The sequence below is a fragment of the Cucurbita maxima genome, unplaced genomic scaffold (assembly GCF_002738345.1).
Source record: "Cucurbita maxima cultivar Rimu unplaced genomic scaffold, Cmax_1.0 Cma_Scf00023, whole genome shotgun sequence".
Classification (NCBI taxonomy): domain Eukaryota; kingdom Viridiplantae; phylum Streptophyta; class Magnoliopsida; order Cucurbitales; family Cucurbitaceae; genus Cucurbita; species Cucurbita maxima.
The window spans coordinates 2,070,055-2,087,863 of NW_019272039.1; the positions used below are offsets into that span (position 1 = coordinate 2,070,055).

At 38.5% G+C, this 17,809-nt stretch overlaps 4 protein-coding genes and 1 long non-coding RNA gene across 9 annotated transcripts; 1 reads left to right on the forward strand and 4 right to left on the reverse strand.

Moving 5' to 3' along the window:
• Positions 1 to 839: 839 nt before the first annotated feature.
• On the reverse strand, positions 840 to 3,396 carry LOC111497104 (mannan endo-1,4-beta-mannosidase 7-like). The gene is made up of 5 exons (XM_023147756.1): positions 3,002 to 3,396; positions 2,740 to 2,934; positions 2,538 to 2,660; positions 1,504 to 1,706; positions 840 to 1,429 (listed from the first exon to the last, which is right to left on the reverse strand). The coding sequence occupies exons 1-5, from the start codon at positions 3,302 to 3,304 to the stop codon at positions 1,000 to 1,002; spliced, it is 1,254 nt and encodes a 417-aa protein (XP_023003524.1). The 5' UTR covers positions 3,305 to 3,396; the 3' UTR covers positions 840 to 999.
• Positions 3,393 to 4,025, forward strand: LOC111497105. Its single transcript, XR_002720568.1, has 2 exons — positions 3,393 to 3,579; positions 3,708 to 4,025. It is a non-coding gene; the product is annotated as an uncharacterized LOC111497105 (long non-coding RNA).
• Positions 4,026 to 4,667: 642 nt separating this feature from the next.
• Positions 4,668 to 8,175, reverse strand: LOC111497447. Of its 3 annotated transcripts, none has more exons than XM_023148230.1 (4): positions 8,022 to 8,175; positions 6,568 to 7,340; positions 5,705 to 6,139; positions 4,668 to 5,236 (listed from the first exon to the last, which is right to left on the reverse strand). In XM_023148230.1, exons 2-4 carry the CDS (start codon positions 7,334 to 7,336, stop codon positions 5,058 to 5,060), a joined length of 1,383 nt encoding a protein of 460 aa, XP_023003998.1. In that variant the 5' UTR covers positions 7,337 to 7,340; positions 8,022 to 8,175; the 3' UTR covers positions 4,668 to 5,057. The 3 variants fall into 3 exon arrangements, with proteins under 3 accessions (XP_023003998.1, XP_023004000.1, XP_023003999.1); XM_023148232.1 differs by lacking the exon at positions 8,022 to 8,175 and adding an exon at positions 7,803 to 8,015; XM_023148231.1 differs by lacking the exon at positions 8,022 to 8,175 and adding an exon at positions 7,775 to 8,015.
• A 1,692-nt stretch (positions 8,176 to 9,867) lies between these two features.
• Positions 9,868 to 10,358, reverse strand: LOC111497412. The gene is made up of 2 exons (XM_023148197.1): positions 10,035 to 10,358; positions 9,868 to 9,921 (listed from the first exon to the last, which is right to left on the reverse strand). The coding sequence occupies exons 1-2, from the start codon at positions 10,356 to 10,358 to the stop codon at positions 9,868 to 9,870; spliced, it is 378 nt and encodes a 125-aa protein (XP_023003965.1).
• Positions 9,923 to 16,858, reverse strand: LOC111497445. Of its 3 annotated transcripts, none has more exons than XR_002720609.1 (9): positions 16,257 to 16,858; positions 12,488 to 15,908; positions 12,320 to 12,395; positions 12,096 to 12,178; positions 11,947 to 12,012; positions 11,764 to 11,853; positions 11,233 to 11,409; positions 10,836 to 10,949; positions 9,923 to 10,320 (listed from the first exon to the last, which is right to left on the reverse strand). XR_002720609.1 is itself a non-coding variant. In XM_023148227.1 (8 exons), exons 1-8 carry the CDS (start codon positions 16,652 to 16,654, stop codon positions 10,914 to 10,916), a joined length of 4,347 nt encoding a protein of 1,448 aa, XP_023003995.1. In that variant the 5' UTR covers positions 16,655 to 16,858; the 3' UTR covers positions 9,923 to 10,913. The 3 variants fall into 3 exon arrangements, 1 of the variants encoding a protein (XP_023003995.1); XR_002720610.1 differs by having other exon boundaries at positions 10,264 to 10,360; XM_023148227.1 differs by having other exon boundaries at positions 9,923 to 10,949.
• Between the last annotated feature and the right edge of the window lie 951 nt (positions 16,859 to 17,809).

A 17,809-nucleotide genomic window follows, 5' to 3' on the forward strand; every position in this document is an offset into this window, starting at 1 on the left:
TATTTGTTTGGTCAGATTATATTTTAAAAAAATACAATTTTAAATTCTCGTTCCTAAAATATATTATATGAGTTTGAATTAATAAAAATAGATTTAACAGAGACCAAATTTAATTATTACCAATTTAACCGTTTAATATCTTTGTCCTTATCACGAACAAGGACAAGGACAAGGACAAGGACAGACATTCACACATGGTCTCTAACTAACTTAATCTCATTCAATTCTACTATATAAAATTTTTAATAAACAAATGGAAATATTGAATGATCTCTTTTTGGTGACGTACTTTTATTCTTTAAAATGTTAGTGTAATTAAAATATGTGATAAAGATGATATCTTAAAAGGAATTATTTGTTTGGTCGGACTATTTATATATATATATATATATTTAAAATTCTCATTTGCAAACGGAATGGACCTAAAACATCTTGTTTGAGTTTGGATGGGTAGCCCAATTTCCTAACGTTCAGCATCTTATAAGCCTACCTCAACCTCCAATAGTATTAGGTCCATTTGAGAGATTTCCTTTAACCGAACGTCGCTCGTGTACATTCTCGGTGGAGCAGAGGAGACGATTAGAATAACAAAGACAATATTGTCTACACTCGAATTAGCTTCCGAGAACTTGAGAAGACTCTAGTTGATGTTCAATCGCATGCATCTCTCATGTTACCAATTTCGTTAGCATCGGACCATCTACAACATTTAGTCATTCACCTGGTTTACGAAATGTATTAGGAATCATGACTCTCTACAATGATATGATATTGTTCATTTTGAGCCTAAGCTCTTCTCGGTTTGCTTTAGACTTTCAAAAAAGAAAAAGGAGTGTTTAGGGTCAAATTAGGCTTTGTATAACCACCGAGAACAAAATAATGCATAACTAAAAATTCGGTCCGTTCAAGCTCATAATAAGAACACATGAATTTAAATCTCAGCTCTCCTCCTGGACGAAGCGATTCATCTCAAGGAGAGAAACCCTTTACCAAGTTCCTTCAATTTCCAATTGGTTTGACCCTTGCAGCCCTAGCCTTCTTCAATCTCTCGATGTTTCTCATTCTAGCGAAGATCCTTCTAATTTGATACAGCCTGCGGGATTGTTGGGTTATCACGTTCGCCGTTGAAGGGTTTTGGCTTAGGATTATCTCATATCCATCGCGAAAAGAATCCATTCCTTCCGTCAGTAGCTGCCAGAAGAGGCCCCCAGCGGCGGCGCCACCCCTTCTCGCAGATGAGTATATTTTGGAGTATACGGTATTGAATAGAACATCCCTTCCTTTTGTGCTGAAACCTGGAACCTTCCATGATTTGCCAAATTCTGTGAGGAGAATTGGCTTGTGTAGTATGTACTGTGCATCTTGTATGTGGGTTGATATCCAATTGTTTAAGAATGATAGCTGGTATTGTTGATTTGAGCTTGATAACCTGTGGATTTGAATTTGGGTTTAAAATGTTGTGAGAATTGACATAGATTGGTTTTGAAAGTTTTAAGTTCTTACCATTGATCAGGATAGGAATGAAGAGTAGCAAAATCAATGCCTGGGATTCTGTTGTTTGCAATGAAGTCTGTCCCAATGTTAAAACCTGGGTTCAGTCTCATTCTTTGAGGTGATGAGTGTCCATAGAATCCTTCTAAACCTGCTTCTAGCAAGTGGTTTCTGTCAATAGATTTCACAAAGGAAGCCATTTCCATGATCCAAGCCTACATTTAAACCAACAGTGTAAGCTTTAAGATTCATTAAATGAACTTATTGTAATAACTCAAGTCTACCGCCAATAGATATGATCTGTTTTGGCTCGATACTGTCTGCTAGTGAGAAGTTTCCACACCCTTATAAGAAATGTTTTGTTTCCCTCTCCAACCGATGTGAGATCTCACAATCTGCCCCCCCTTGGGGGCCCAACGTCCTTGCTGGCACACCGCCCATTGTTTGACTTTAATACCATTTGTTACCGTGTTTGCTAGGGAGAGGTTTCCACACCCTTATAAGGAACGTGTTCCCCTCTCCAACCGATGTAAGATCTCACAATCCACCCTCTTGGAGGACAGCGTCTCACTGTTTAGCTCTGATACCATTTGTAACAACGTCTGGTAGAGAGAGGTTTCCACACCCTTATAAGGAAGGCTTCGTTCTCCTCTCCAACTTATATGAGATCTCACAATCCACCCCTTGGGGGCCAGCGTCCTCGCTTGCATACCGCTCGGTGTCTGGCTCTGAAACTATTTGTAACAGTCTAAGTCGGCTGCTAGCAAATATTGTCCGCTTTGATCTATTACGTACCAGTTTCAAAACGCGTATATTAGAAAGAGGTTTCCACACCCTTATACGGAATGTTTCGTTCCCCTCTCCAACCAACGTGGGAGAGGTTTCCACCCCCTTATAAAGAATGCTTTGTTCCATTCTCAAATCAAGTTTTCCACACCGTTACGAATGGATAGAGCATTATAAATTCTTGGATAATGACAGTGATTGGGCTTGAATGAACCTTTTTCTGATAACTCAGATCCACGAAGGGGAAAACCAGAACTCACTTGGATTGTTCTTCCAGATGGGTCTGATGTGCATCTAGGCTCATTCATAAGCTCCCAGGCCATAATTGTTGGATCATCCTTGTAATGAATTCTACTAAATCTGTTGTATCTGTAAAGAACGGTCTGAACAAACATGAAATGAGCTTCTGCTTCTGTTCTTTCTTTTATGAAGAAACGAAAGAACAGAGGAAATTTCACTCACCCTGACATGGTTTTTGTAGAATCCCTTCACGACAGGATTCCTGAAGAAATCATCATCAGAATTCAGGTACTGTCCCTTACTTCTTGCCCAATTTACATACTGTTTTTTCCCTCCAAAGTTCTCATAGTTGTTAACCAAGCTCAATATCAGCTTGATTCCAAACCTCCTGGCCTCAGTTACAACAAAATCCAACCCCTGTGGAAGAACAACATAAATCAAACCAAAAAAAGAAACATAAAACTGTCTGAATCCTGAAACATACCTGAAACATTTGTTCATTGTAGTTGCCAGGAGCATATTGAAGAGGTCTATACCCACCATCGCTGAAAGCCCAAGTTCTAGCAACCGTAAGGCCATGGCTTGAGGCTTCACGAAACACGGCGGAGACCTTCGACCTCTGAGATGGGTCGGAGGCGACATACATTAACCAGTAGGCATTGAAGCCGTTTGCATAGTAAGGACTACCATTCAGCAGAAAACGAGCTCCCCCAGTTCTGACAAAACCATCTCCTGCAACACCATGAACCAAAATAGGCAATAACAGAGCCAAAGCCCAAAGCTTCATGTCTGTTCTTCTGATTCTATCAATGGGTGTGGAAGGGCTTCGGCTACTTTCTGAGCATAAATGGGAGTGGAAGGTTGCTTTTTGATGAGCCCCACAGTAGAAGAATCTTAGTGGAAGCTCTTTTAAAGCTAAAGATTATGCATTAATTGCGGCATTTAGCATGTTTAGAACTTCTAATAGATCCTAATTAAGTCCCTGATTCTCCTACCGACAAAAAAGGCAGCTCCCATTTGGAGTTTTTTTGAAAATGGGCATCCCCACATGAGTTCCGACAGGTATTGTTTGAACTTTGATCTGGTGCATTATGTGATTATGGTATAGGCTAAACATGAATTATGATGCTAATCATGGTGATGACGAGAGTAAAATGATGAACAATGATGGATTATTACTGTGGTTGTAGGTGAAAAGGTGTTGATGGGGGGTTTGAGAAATTAATGAAAGTTGAGTGGTGTGAAACGTGAAATGGAGAAACTTTAGGGCTAGATGGCAAATCGTCGGCGCAATCTACGGAAGAAGACAGGTGTTAGTGTGATCTACTTTCCCACCAATCCCAACCGTATCCTTATCCTGCCTACTTTCTTCTTTTCGGCTTCTCTCTCTAACGAGCCCTTTTCCAATGGGCTTGGGCCTTTCTTTCAAGCCCAAGTTCTTAGCGTAATTGAGATTAAATATTGTAGAAACCATAAATAAAAATTGATTTACATGTTTTTTTTTTAAATCTTGGTTGTTTTTATTTTGGGAATTTTGATTCGATCGATTAACAACTCAAGCACACCGTTAGCAAATATTGTCATATTTAAGCTTTGATTTCAAAACACACGAGATAATTCTCCACACCCCTCTTGGGGCTTAGCGACGCTCATTGGCATATCGCCTGATGTGTCATCTCACAATTCACCCCTCTCGAGGCCCAACGTCCTAACACATCACCTAATGTGTCGTCTCACAGTCTACCCCTCTCGAGGCCCAACGTCCTAACACATCGCCTAATGTGTCATCTCACAGTCCACCCCGTTCACCCCTCTCGAGGCCTAACGTATCGCCTAATGTGTCATCTCACAATCCACCCCTTTTGAGACCCAGTGCCCTCATTGAATATCTGGCTAGCTGATATTGTTCTCCTTAAGCTTTCCCTTCTAAACACGTATGCTAGGGAGAGTTTCCACAACCTTATAAGTCGAGTTCTAACGTATAAAACCACTTCCTCGTACTAAATTAGTAAAAGTCAATTATGCCCATTCCTGACCTTACAGATTAGAACTCAACAAAACTCTCATTTACGGCATCAATTAACTGCAAACATTGAAAGCTTATTCAATAGACAAGAAATTATGGTTCTCAGCGCTCACAACAGCTATAATGGAAGGATGAAAACAGGCATTATTCATTCAGAAAGAGTTCATCACAGAGTCCCAACTCGTCTCCAAATAATTGTTTGATGCTCAACGCAGTATTCCATTACAGTTAGCAGTAAACGGAGTGTACATCTTGCCAAAAATTTCAGGTGTTACATAACCCTGTTAGATCTGGAAAAAACAAAATATATATCTCAACAATCAACCCATTTCTTTCACCTTTAATCATCATAAGGGCCGATGATTTATAAGAACTATACCTTCGGCATGTGAACACTTCTGACAAAAGCAACGTTTGATATCAACATTATACCAAATGTAATTGATGCATGCCTCCTCTTTTATTTTTCCTTCTATAACACGGTACATAAACTACTTCCTTGTGTCAGCAATTATCAATCTGTTGCATCATCATGCTCGGTGGCCTTCGAATCGTTGATGGATGACGAATCTTTTCCTGATGGAAGGTACGACCAAGCTAAGACTGCAGTGCCGAGTGTGATTGTGGTGGCAACCGAACCCCACATCCATCTCAGCCTCCTTTTCCTTCTCAGCCTCTCACGCCGTGCCAAGTCTGGAAACCAAATAGGTAGAGGCAAAGCTTAGCCAATAACACAGAGAGATTCAACAACACATAAGCAACAGCAACAGAGAACTAAAGCAAAAGGGGATCATATGACAACTTATGCAAGAAAAAGCACCAAGGCGAAATCGGGTAGCACCATAGGATGCATAGAAAACCAATGGATCTAAAGGATTCCCGTTCTACAACGTGCGCAGTTTTGACAACCCAGACCAATTGGAACAAGAAAAACCCATATTGGATGGGCACTAGGATCCATGGAAATGAAAAAGAAAACAGATTTACATACAAATACTTTCCTGTTATATTCCTTCAAGATTCATCAATAACAGTGGATCAGAATAATCATATCGAATTGTTCTACAGTAGACAACAACACTTAATGATCTGTTCACTCAAAATCATCAACATTGAGAGATCAGAATAGAAGAATAAAAGTCGAGGTTAACAGATTCTTACCTACAGCCTCTTGATTCCTCTGGGACATCTCATGATTCACTGCCTCGTAGTAATGGAGCCGGTCCAACAATCGAGCAATCTCAAAATTCTTAGCTTCAAGCTGTGCCTCCATCTCAGTCTCCACCTCTGCCCTTGCTATACCCCTTCCAATAGAACCCGAGACGAACCTAGCAATATTAACTTGTTGGCACAATTCTTCAGCAGGGTCAGAATATACGAGATTCCCATTTGTGGATACTGTGGGATCTGAAGGAAGGGTCAATCCTACAAGCGATAGATGTTCTCTAAGCCTCTGCCACTGGCCCCGCAAATTGTCCAGTGCTTCCTCAGCCTGCTTTCGCTTCTCTAGTTCCATCAATAGGGATAGTCTCATTTCACGCAATTCAGCTTCAATAACAGAAATAGAAGGATGTGGCAAACCATCAGAGGACATCTCTGCAGAAAAGAAACGAAGTCATAAGATATTGAAGTTGACTTCAAGTTCGAAGTCATAAGATATTGAAGTTGACTTCAAGTTGGCAATCATATTTTATGGAAGTTATTCAGAGACAAATTTACTATTGAATTTCCAATCTCATGGAAACCCCTTTTCACTCCGCTTAGCCCTATACCCCGTAGGGATATTTTAGTGATAGGTTCTATAGGAACTGAATGATCCTATCTGATCAAATACCTAGCGATAAACTCTTATCTTCCTTTCATTACAGTATTTCTGACCAAGTTCCCGAATAACAACCCTAAGGGTTTTCTTATTGATAATAGTGATGATATGGATGATAGTGACAAGAACAATATGTAGAATGAAATTATGCAATCAAAAGGTATAACTGAATAACATTTTCTATGCATAGAATAGTGATTACCTTCCCAAGCATCATAAAATTCCCCCATAGGAGTACAAAACTTGGCTGAACGTTCATAGCCATTGTCCTCTCCATCTGTGTTACTCGCAACGCTCAAAGAATCCTGTGGGTCGAAGAAGTCTTCAGCATCTCCAAGACTGTCCAAAGTTGGCACAACAACCTTCAATGAATCCTTTTCCCGAGCAACATCATTGCTCACCATCATACTACTTCCGTTATTAGTGTGATTGCTCCCGTGTTGAACAGCAGTAGCACCATGATCACCATCAACACTACCATTTTGACCAACATTACTACTAGTAGCACAATCTTGGCCATTTCTTTGTCCATCTTTGTTCGGAATAGGCAAGTCAACAGTAACAGAAGCACCCTCACTCAACTTTACATCATTGCTATCTGAACCATTCACATTCACATTTCCTATATCGTTATCATTAATTTTTTGACAAGAAGAGACCACATCCTCAGAGAAACTCTTCAAAAGTCGAGGCCCACGCCGCTTGTGATTGACAATATAAGGGGAAGGAGGAAATGAAGATGGTGAATCCGGGAGAGGAGTTGCCTCCGGAGTGGTATACAAAGCTGGCTTTATTTGAGGCCGCTGAACTTTTCTTTCAGCAGCTGATGCGCTGTTTCTCCTCTCCAAATTCGTGCTAGGAGCACGGTTAAAGGTCAAAGCAGGCATATGTTTAGGAAGGGGCTTATCGACAGATTTGGACGTTCCAGGTTCTAACAACCTATCCAACGCAATTGTAGTAAATGTTGGCATGATTCTGCATTCGAAGGTGCAGCAAATCCAGTGAGTATATAATAATGCCAAAACCACAATCGAGTTGCACTAATTAAGACAAAACATTGCTACAGCCTGAAGCAAACACCCCCCCTAAAAGTCCCATTCAGCCAAATTTTACACAACAAAGCATAAACCAAACCTCGGAATTCAAGAACTAGCTATTTCACACACAAATTGCACCAAAAACAAAAAACATGTACATCCAAAAAGAATCAGAAAGCTAGACCTCTCCCCAAGCATGAGAAAGCGTTTCAAAACAAAGACACCCCCCAAAAAGAAATCGTATGAAAAAATCAAAACTAAACGAAGAAAAACAGAAACCCAATATAACCCATCAAGGATTCTCAGATGTCGCGTACACCCATCTCCCAAAAATAAAAAAACAAAACATCCCAGAACACAAATTCTACATACCCTTTATTCAAACATCCAACAAAATCACCTCAAAAAGGAAGATGGAGGCAGAAAAAAAAAACCCTAGGCGCAAGAGGTGAGAAGGAAAGCAGAGGATCGGGGAGGAGTCGGAAAGTTGCAAGAGAAGACAGAAAGTCCCATTTTAGAGTATCGATTTGATTCCTATGGACTCTTCCCCGTCGTTCATAAAAAGAGGATGAAAAATAAATGGGGTTGGAGAAAGAGAGATGAGGGAGAGATTGAAAACCTCCTCTCCAAGTTTTTTGTGTTTTCCTCTTAGGGGTCGCAAAGACCGCCACTTCTCTTCGCCTTGTCGCACACGCAGCCAGCTTCTCCGCAAATATTTGAAGCCCTTCTTCCTCCCTCCTTTCCTCCTCTCCTATTTTCCTTTATACCGATTACGAATCCCCCACCCCCACCCCCACCCCACCACTCTCTCTTTTTCTTTTTTGCCCTTTTTGCCCGTGGAACTGACCGGCATTTGAAAAGTCGGAAATACCCTTCCTCGCTCTTTGGAAAGCCTAATTTGAATTGAGCTTTCCCCCCGACGTGTCGTCCAACCAAGGAGCTGTCCTTTTTCTTTTAATGAAAGGAACGTGTTGTACGGTGTCGTTTTGATGATTGCCTATTCCAACATTTGGTATTGAAATGCGTGACTTGTAAAAGTGCCCTAATTTCGTTTGGTACGGTCATTACCACTCTCTAAAGTACTCGCTAATTAATTTAAATATTTTAATAATTTTATTAAATTTATGACCAATCAAACATTTTAAATTTTAAATTTTAAGTGATATATTAGATATAATTTTGAATATAATAAATGAAAGCGCTAAAATAAAATACTCTATGGTCAAATATTTTAAATTTAGTCCTCTTATTCTTTGCTTCTCATATAATATTCTACTAATTTAATTTTTTAAAATTTAAATTTTAATATACTTCAAAAAATCTATGTAATATAAAAAAATTAAATAAAAGAAAGGTTTGTAAAAAACTTATTTAAACTCATATCTTTAGTTTCAGAACAATTTTATAAAATACATTATCTCCAAAATTGATAAAATAAAATAAAAATTTGCCTTTGAAATTAAATTCCATTAACAAATAATATTAACCATTTAAGAAAAATAAGAAAAACAAATAAATTCCCTAGACTTTTCCAGCTGTACAGCTATGATGATGTCACTTCTATATATAACACACAATCACACACGTGTATATATATATATATACATATATTATTAAAGGAAAATTAAAGCGTGAAATTACGAAAGGGTAGGTGAGGTCAAGGGATGGGCAATGGACAATGTCGACGGCACTAAAAAATGGAAAAGTCAAACATAGCTTTTGATTTTGAGTTGACAATATCTTTTTTTCTTTTTAGATGAATAATAAAATTTTTAAAATTATTATTATTATTTTAATTTGGTCGGGATTAATTTTTATTTCTAAAAAAACATACATTTTCCACGTGTTTATAATTTTAATATTGCTATAAACGACAAATCATCATTTTTATTAAACCGTGCCAAATTGATCAAATGTTTTAAAAATAACAACAAAAATTGGTCCAATGTGAATATAACGTCATGGATAAAGTTGCAATTTTTCTATTTATTATGTCAATTCGAAGAGTAATTGTAGAAAAAAAAAACTCATTAATTCAATGAAAATATTTGATTATTACACCAATTAAGCTATAAAATAACTCGGTCAAAATTTTTATACAAAGTTTAATATTTGATTATTACACCAATTAGGCTATAAAATAACTCGGTCAAAATTTTTATACAAAGTTAAATTTGATTAATACACCAAATAGACCATAAAATAACTCCATCAAACTTACAAACTGCACGCTCGAATATTTAAAATAAGGAAATTTGAATTTTGTGTGATTTCATATTTAGTACTAAATTATAGTTTAATATATATCCTATTTAATATTTTATTATAAGATAAATATCTAAATATTTGACTTTTTTAGGGTAGTATTCTTACATTTATTGTTCTTTCTATTTATTACTATTTTCATATCCTGTTAATTTATTTGATTACAAACAGAGAACTTTCACACACCATTTAGTTGAGATTTAGTTGAGGTGGATTAAGCAAACATTCTCACGTGATCCAATTTCATCTTTTACCTAAAATAATTTTGAAATGAATGTTATAATGCATATAGGGGGTAAAGGTAAATAGAGTAGCAGAAGAAGAAGAAGAAGAACAAATATGAATTGAATCATTTATAGTAGATTACAGGAGCATTTGCTTTCAAATCCCACAGGCCTCCCTCCTTCACATACTCCAGATACCTTGCAAATTCAGGCTTGGCCGTTGACTTTCTCTTCCGACCAAAATCAAAGAAATTAAAAAGGGCATGTCCTTTGCTAGCTTTCTTCGACTGCTTCAGTTTTGCTTGAGCAGGCACGGCAGACGTCGGATTTCTCGACCCCGAACCGAGTACTATGGTTGGTACACTGGCTGTCCTCTTCAGCCGCCCTTCCATCAGGCTAATGGTGGGATCCTCCATGAGATACTCGTACCTGTGAGGACATCTCCTGGTACTCAAAGCTCTCAACATGGCTACCAAAAGCAACAGAAAATGAAAGCTTAAGCAAGAGAACAGGAAGGGTGTGCTGCTTGCTCAATTGTGCAGAATGGAAGGCCAAGAGGGTTGGTTGGTTGCGAGAGATTTGTGGAAGGTAGGTTGTAGATTTATGGGCTCCATTTGGTCAAGATTGGATTGCTAAATGCTACGAAGTTGCAATAGTTTGACTTTTCTTTCTGTTAATTACATGATCAACAAAGACGGCTGGGGGTTTCCTTGCACGTGCTTCACTTGCACATTTTCACTTAAAAAAATGAATCAATGATAGGATTGTTTCTCCTTCTTCCTCAAAGCTTCAGTTCAACATTTTCATACACAGCAAAGAAGGTTCCAGTACACAAACATGGTGGCTCTATTTTTCATTTACTTCTACTTGGTTTCACTATGATTCCATTTCAACTTTAGGAGTAGAATTCAAAAGGGTTTGATGAGCATGGAGTGTACACTTACCAGCACTACTAAGTAATACAGGTAGTAGCCCAAAAGTGGTAGATTTATAAATTTCTCTTCATAGACAACGAGCTTAGGCTACCGCTCTTCCGAGTTGAATTTGTTCCAAGCTTCCTGAGAATCAAAGACAACCCAGAATATTAGAGGCAGTTTATACACCTTTGCAATGCTTGTTCACAGGTGAACAAACAAATAAGAAAGCACAAGTTCTAGGATTGTCGATATCGGTATGGGAAGAAAGCTATAAAGGATAACCTCAAATTATAATAATAATAGAAAAGAAGTGGAGATGATTACCACTTAATTCTTTCTTCTAATGAATATAAAAAAAAAAAAAAAAAAAAAAAAAAAAAAAAAAACTGTAAAACAATACGGCATATACTCGTTAATAGCACACCTTTAGTAGATCAAAGACCTTCTCACATATATACTTTTGCTGAATACTTGCACCCCGTTGTTGTAATTTGTCTGGATGAACACACAGAGTGGCTTTCCTGTACGCTTTCTTTACAGCAGCTGCAGTAATAACTTCCGTTAAGGGAATGGGCTGCCAACCACTACCAGGTCCAAGGATCTGCAAGCAACATGATAATTAGTTCTATAAACCGTTGCAAGTGCTTATGCCTAAAAAACCATAGATTCAAGCTCGGTTAATAGCTTCACCCTATTTATTGTAAATAAGGGCTTGGTCTGAATCTTTTACAACTACGTTCAACAAACCCAAATCCAATATATTCTAGATAAATTTTGGTGAATCTATAGGGCAGGATAAAGCTAGACAAGGCTTGCAACGAATCAACAGAAAGTTGTACAAAGGAGAAGGGGAACCGTAGCAGAAACCACATTACACCTTGAAAATTCACCACAAGATTTGATACCCCACAGCAGAGGACACAACCTAGCAGATAAAAGTAAAAAATAAACGTACATATTGAAGTGTAGAAAGCAAGGCACGCAAGTTTCCTTCCTTCCCACTTGACCATCTCCTAACGTCAGCATCCAATGTCTCAGCCAATCTCTGCAAACAGCATAGATTGGTTCAATGATATGTCACAAATTAAGAAGCGAGAACTTCCAAAAGTGTAATCTCGCATGTTGTAAAGAGTATTACATTTCTCTCAGCTTGCTCTCTTTGAGCAAGAAGATCACGCATATTTTTTTCTGCCAGAGCCTTTGCCTGAAAGATAAAGGAAAGTGTTGGTCATTTCATAATGTACAGACAAGTCAATCACAAATTATCATGAAGGATCAGAATCATACTGCACGTCCTGCTGTTCTTTGATGCCTCTCTAATCTGGCTTTACATCTTTGAGGCGATTCACCATCAACGCCCCCATTCCTCTCTGAATTAAGAAAATTTCATGCAGAGAACAGATAGCTCAGAAACCAGAAGTATGATCAAATTGCTAAAAAGATACAGGTGGTGAGAAAAGGAATTGTAGCTCTTATAAAACAGAAAGGAAAAAGATGCGCAAATCCCATACCATCATAAGCCGAGTGGTAGGCATATCTTGAATCAAGGGAAGAGCCAAAGCTCTGAGATTGTAGGCTGGGCTGACCCTGGCATCCACCACCCAACTTAAATTTCACATCGTGATAGTGATATGCACTAAATATCAAGCATTATAAAAACACCAGCATAGTATACTTACAGAGGATGAAGACTTCTGTCTCATTTCATTATTTCTCGAAGAAGCAGAGAATTTGTCAGAAACAGATCTTTCCATTCTCTCTCTCACCCCAAAGGAAGTCCTGTCAGACATGGCTTTCTCTGCAGCTCTCTCCCTGGCCTCTGCCGTTGCTCTTTCTACGGCTGCACGCTCTGCCTTTACCCTTGCCTCCATAGTTGCCTTTCCAGCCAATGAATTTTCCCTCGCCTCTGCACAAGCCTTTTCCAATCTTTCACGTGCCTCTGTCAATGCTCTTTGTCGAGCTTCAGCAGTCATCCTCTCCAGAGCAGTCCTTTCTGCCCTTTCACGAGTTTCAGCACCAACTCTATCACGTGGTTCAAGAGCAATTCTATCAATATGCATTCTATCCTTTTCTCTCTCTCTTTCCCTTTCCCTCTCTTCTTCCAATTTTCGAAGCATATCATTCTCAAATTCTGCTTCGCTCCTCACTCTCTCACTCTCTTTTCCTTTAGATTTATGGCTCTGGTTCACAAGCTTTTCCTTTCTTTCTGTGGCCTGATTTGCATTGACCTCATAGGCAAATTCCCCGCTCTTTTGTGTCCTTCCTGAAATAGTTGGCCGAGTTGACTCCATTCCACTTCCTTTCTCAGCCTTTATATTCACCCCCTGAACAGAAACTGTTTGTCCCTCATCTTCAGCCTGGTTAGAGAACTTCACTTTATCTTCCATACGACAAAACAAGTTACTTTCTGGTTGTTCAGGATCACAATCCCTTCTGGTGACAAATGTCTTTCTCCCTACAAACTCTTCCATGCCAACGTTAGATTGGCCTGCTCTCTCACCACTTCTATCCAGAGGAGGTGATGTTTTCATATCATCCATCTTAAGTGCGTTCTCTTCAATTTTATTCTCTCGCTCATCCACACATGTTGAGTTTTCAGATGAAAATGCATCTTCCGAATTAGTTGCTTCTGCTTGTGTATCACCAGGTTTGGGTTGAAAGCTTGTTTCTTTGCCTACTTTTTTGGTCCATTCATTGAAAGAAAGTTGAATATCAGCATCTTCCATTTCCACTGAAACTTTATGATGTTCTATCTCTGCCTGCCTCGCACCCAATGCAGAAGAATTTTTGGAAAATTGCAGATTATCAATTCCATCACTTTCTGATGAAGTTTTATTACCTGTGACGGTAGTCCTCACTCCACTTTCATCTACAACAGAGAATTCTTCAGGCACCCCTATTGAACAAGCTAGTACCGTGGGTAAGTGGTTTTGGTCATCATGCATTTGAAATGCCGCAGCAGATATCCCCAAATCCTTCACTTCCACATATGCTTGAGATCCTATTGTTGAGTTTACTTCGTGTCTGTCACTCAATTTCTCTAATTCATCATGCTCCATACTCGCACCCTTGAGATCTGCACTATATTGTGAATCTTCAACCAACATCTGAGTCACTTTACACTTACCCACATCACTTGGCCTGCGTTCAATGTTCAAACGCTGAAATGAATCCTTAACTCCTATTTCACATTCTTCTCTATACTGAATATTTTTTGACCATTTGTCGTCATCTTCTCTCTCATGAGCTAATTTTGATCTCTCACTTACAACTTTGGCAGCCTCTTTTCCCCTTTTCCCATGATCTTCCTTCCCATGGACACCATCCAGTTCTATTTCACGAGCCACCTGTCTCCTAAAGTTCTCATCCGCAAGAACCAAATTGAGTCTTTTCTTATTTTCTTCTTGCTCGAGGAACATCATCTTTTTTTGCTCAAGCTTTTCCCTTTCAGAAGCCTCCGAGAACAGCTTTTCTCTTTTCTCATTCTCAAGGGCTTCTTCCATTTTATTTGCATTGTTTTCCTTTCTATGAGATTCCTTGAGAATATTTCCATTTTCCTTTCCTTTAACAACCTTCTTCTTTTCTTGTTCGATATCAATTGGTGAAACAGGTTGATCAACTTTTAGCTCACTGTCCAGTTGTTTAAACTCAATACGGTTTTCATGTTTCTCTAGTTCACTAGCATTGGACGTACGCTTTTTTTCTTCCATAAAGTCTTGTGCAACTCCAAATATCCTATCATTTGCTTCAAGATCACAAACACCTTGATGAAGTTTCACCTGCTCTTTTTGCCTAGTCTCGTCTTTATTTGGTTTTAGTTTTATCTTATCTTCCACCTTTCCATGGACCATATTCTCCAAATTTTTCACGTTTTCATTCAGAGCATGAGCCGTATGGAATGGTTTCCCATCCTTGTCTTGATCTTTATCGTTCTCCCATGCTTGAATGATGGTCTCTGCTACTATTGGTCCAGTCACAAAGTTGGAAATCTCATCATTGTCCAACAACTCAAATTCCTTTCCAGATATATCTGCTCTTGCCAATTCAAAAAACTCTGTGGCATCTTTCCATTCACTGCAGCAATCATGATTATCAGACACAAGAAATCTACTCCCATTTCTAATTGATACGGTCTTTTCAGCAACTGTTAATAGTTCCTCTCCTCCAAATAATGTTGAAGAAACCTCAGTTGCCTTCACATCCTTTTGCCTCTTCTCTCCAGCAGGAAAATTCATTTTATGGTCATGAATTTCACCAATACCCTGCACCCTTTCATCGGCAAAACCCTTAAATCGATTTGGAATCTTGGTCAAATTTCCTTCCTTTTCTCTCATATCATATTTTGCATCCAGTCTCATCCGTCCATGGACTCCTTCTTTCTTCCTCTCCCACAAATCTTTTGCACTTTGCAAACGTGCTTGAGCCTTTTCCATTGCTTCTTTCATAGCTGCAGCAGAGGCTGCTGCAGATGAACCAGCGTCGACCTCCACATTAAATAAAGGATTAAAATGATCATCCGAAATTATTTCAGAAGCATCCTCACAATTTAAAGCCATTTTAGTGTAGTCCCCCATTTTGGCAGCATACTTGGGAGGCGGCCGAGTAGGTGGTGGAACTTGAGAAGGTTCAGTTCTAAGGCTTATTTCAGATACGGTTATGAAATCTTCATGAGAATGAAAAACCTCTCTACCAAATTCATTTTGACAAATAAGGCTATCCTCGAATACATGTCCAGAGCCATTACTGTCCACTGGGGGTGGCATAGTGTTCTTTGGATGTTTGCCCTTAACCTTTCCTGTATCAAAATCTATATTGAGATAGCTGTCGTCATTGGTCTTCAGGGATAGATCGTCATATGTTCCCTTTGGTGAGGGATGTGCTTCATCAACCAGATATGAGAATCCAGGTAGCATCTCCAACTGGGTTACGTGTATCTTCCCATCTGATACATTTCCATTGCCTTCTCGGTTAACCTTGTTATACGATATGGAAAATTCAGTGCTTTCACCAAATGACTGATTAGAGTCTTCATTTGACATACAATGAGAATTTCCAGAATGATCTGAACAGTCTGACAAAGAATCAGTTCCTGCTGGAGTCCTGTGAATGTCAAAAGCAAGGCACAAAGCATTCTACCGTCAAGTTCTAGCATCATTAGGTCAATTATCAAGATACACGAGTTCATAGTATTCAAACAAGGAAAACCAGACCAATATCTACATGCCAGAATTATTCACTATAGGTTGGAAGTCAACATACCATCACCTTCACCTTCGATCTCCCGCATTTTAAACCAAAACACATGAACTTTCAAAATGTTAAACCATAAGTAAAGCCCAAAAGTGTGATTTGTTTTTTTCTTCTCAAAGCCGAGGGAAAGAAGAAAAGGTCAATTTCAATACATTTGACAGAAATCAACCAACAAAAGCCAACAAAATGCAGTCATACCAAGCTTCGTCGGAAGAGCCATCATCAACGCCTTGGGAAGGGCCAACCAGTTCCTCATAAGAAATCGCAAAATTCAAACCATCGAACCCTCCAAAAACCTCCGCATAGTCAAATGCAGAGCTCCGAGCGTCGAAGAAAACCTCAGATTCATCGACAGCCGGAAGATCAAGAATCGGAATGGAGGAAGTACGGAGGGCATGGAAGCTCCCAAAAATCTCACCATAGTCTTCGAAGCGAGGAGACAACGCAGAGACTCCAAACTTGGGAGGACCGCCATAGACATCGTCGTAGATAGTCTGAGCTATAAAAGGTCCACCACCATTACTGCCATTGCAAATTTTCTTAGAAACGGAGGTAGAACCCCTGTTGGGGAGGCGAGAATGGGAGAGATTATCCATGAAAACACAGGTTGTAGGTCTCAGTTCTCCATTACAAAGCGTGAAATGTAGCGCTCTTCACTTTCAATCTCACTCCTCGTGGTAGAACAGTTCCTCTTTCTCTCTCTCTCTCTCTCTCTCTCTCTTGCTTTTTTTCGGTCACTGTGCAGAGAGAACCAGAGAGGAGAGAGCCACTGTGCAGCAGGGCCAGACGCAAGACGAGAGGACAACGAAGGAAAACGAATAAGGCAACGAAATTCTTTTGTTTTTTAAAAAAGAGATAAAATTAAAATTCGAAATGACAAGAAAGGGCTTGCTACAATTCGAAAATTACAGCAATGCCATTTGTGGATATTTTAAACGAATGCGACATGACGGAGGAATGTAGTCGCACCCTGCAGGTGGGACCGTAGACCGGCTGGTCCGGGAAATGGAGGAAGGAAACATGGGGACCGGGTAAACCGGTAAGTGGGAGAGAGAAACTAAATAAATATTAAAAACGTAATTTTAAATAATCTTAAATAATATTTTTTTCAATTTAAATTTTACGCTCAATTTTACTATTTTTAGGAGTCGTAAAATTTCTTTTATATAATTAAATGGCTTAATTTTGAAAATTAAAATTCTCTTAATATAACTATTTAAATTAAAAATTATAATTTTGGGCAGCCATAATTTCAGATATTTGAATATTTCGACCATCTAAATTAAAAATTAACATATTTTTTACGCTAAAACAATACATTTCTGTCTTTTATTATTTATTTATTAATGAATTGATTGAAATTTGGTATATGTATGATTGTAATGAGGAAAAGTTTGTAAGCGAATAATATATTTAATGTAGAAGGAATCCTTAAATGAACTTTTATTTAATATTTTTTAAATTACAATATCTTCTTTTTATTACTTTTATTTTTTTATTTTTTTTTTCTCTCTTCACTCCTTTACCTTTATTTAAAATTTTATTATTCTAAAGACAAGCCCTTGAAGCCCATTAAAAAAAATTAGTCAAACTCCCAATGTCTGCATCTTTTTAGGGTGGGAATTCTACCAATACAATGATATTATATTGAAAACAAACCCTTTTTTTTTTTTTTTTTTTAATAATTCATGTGAAATCGTGAATCTTCGTTAGTTTGTGAGTTGTTTGATAATGGTCTCTCTAATCCAATC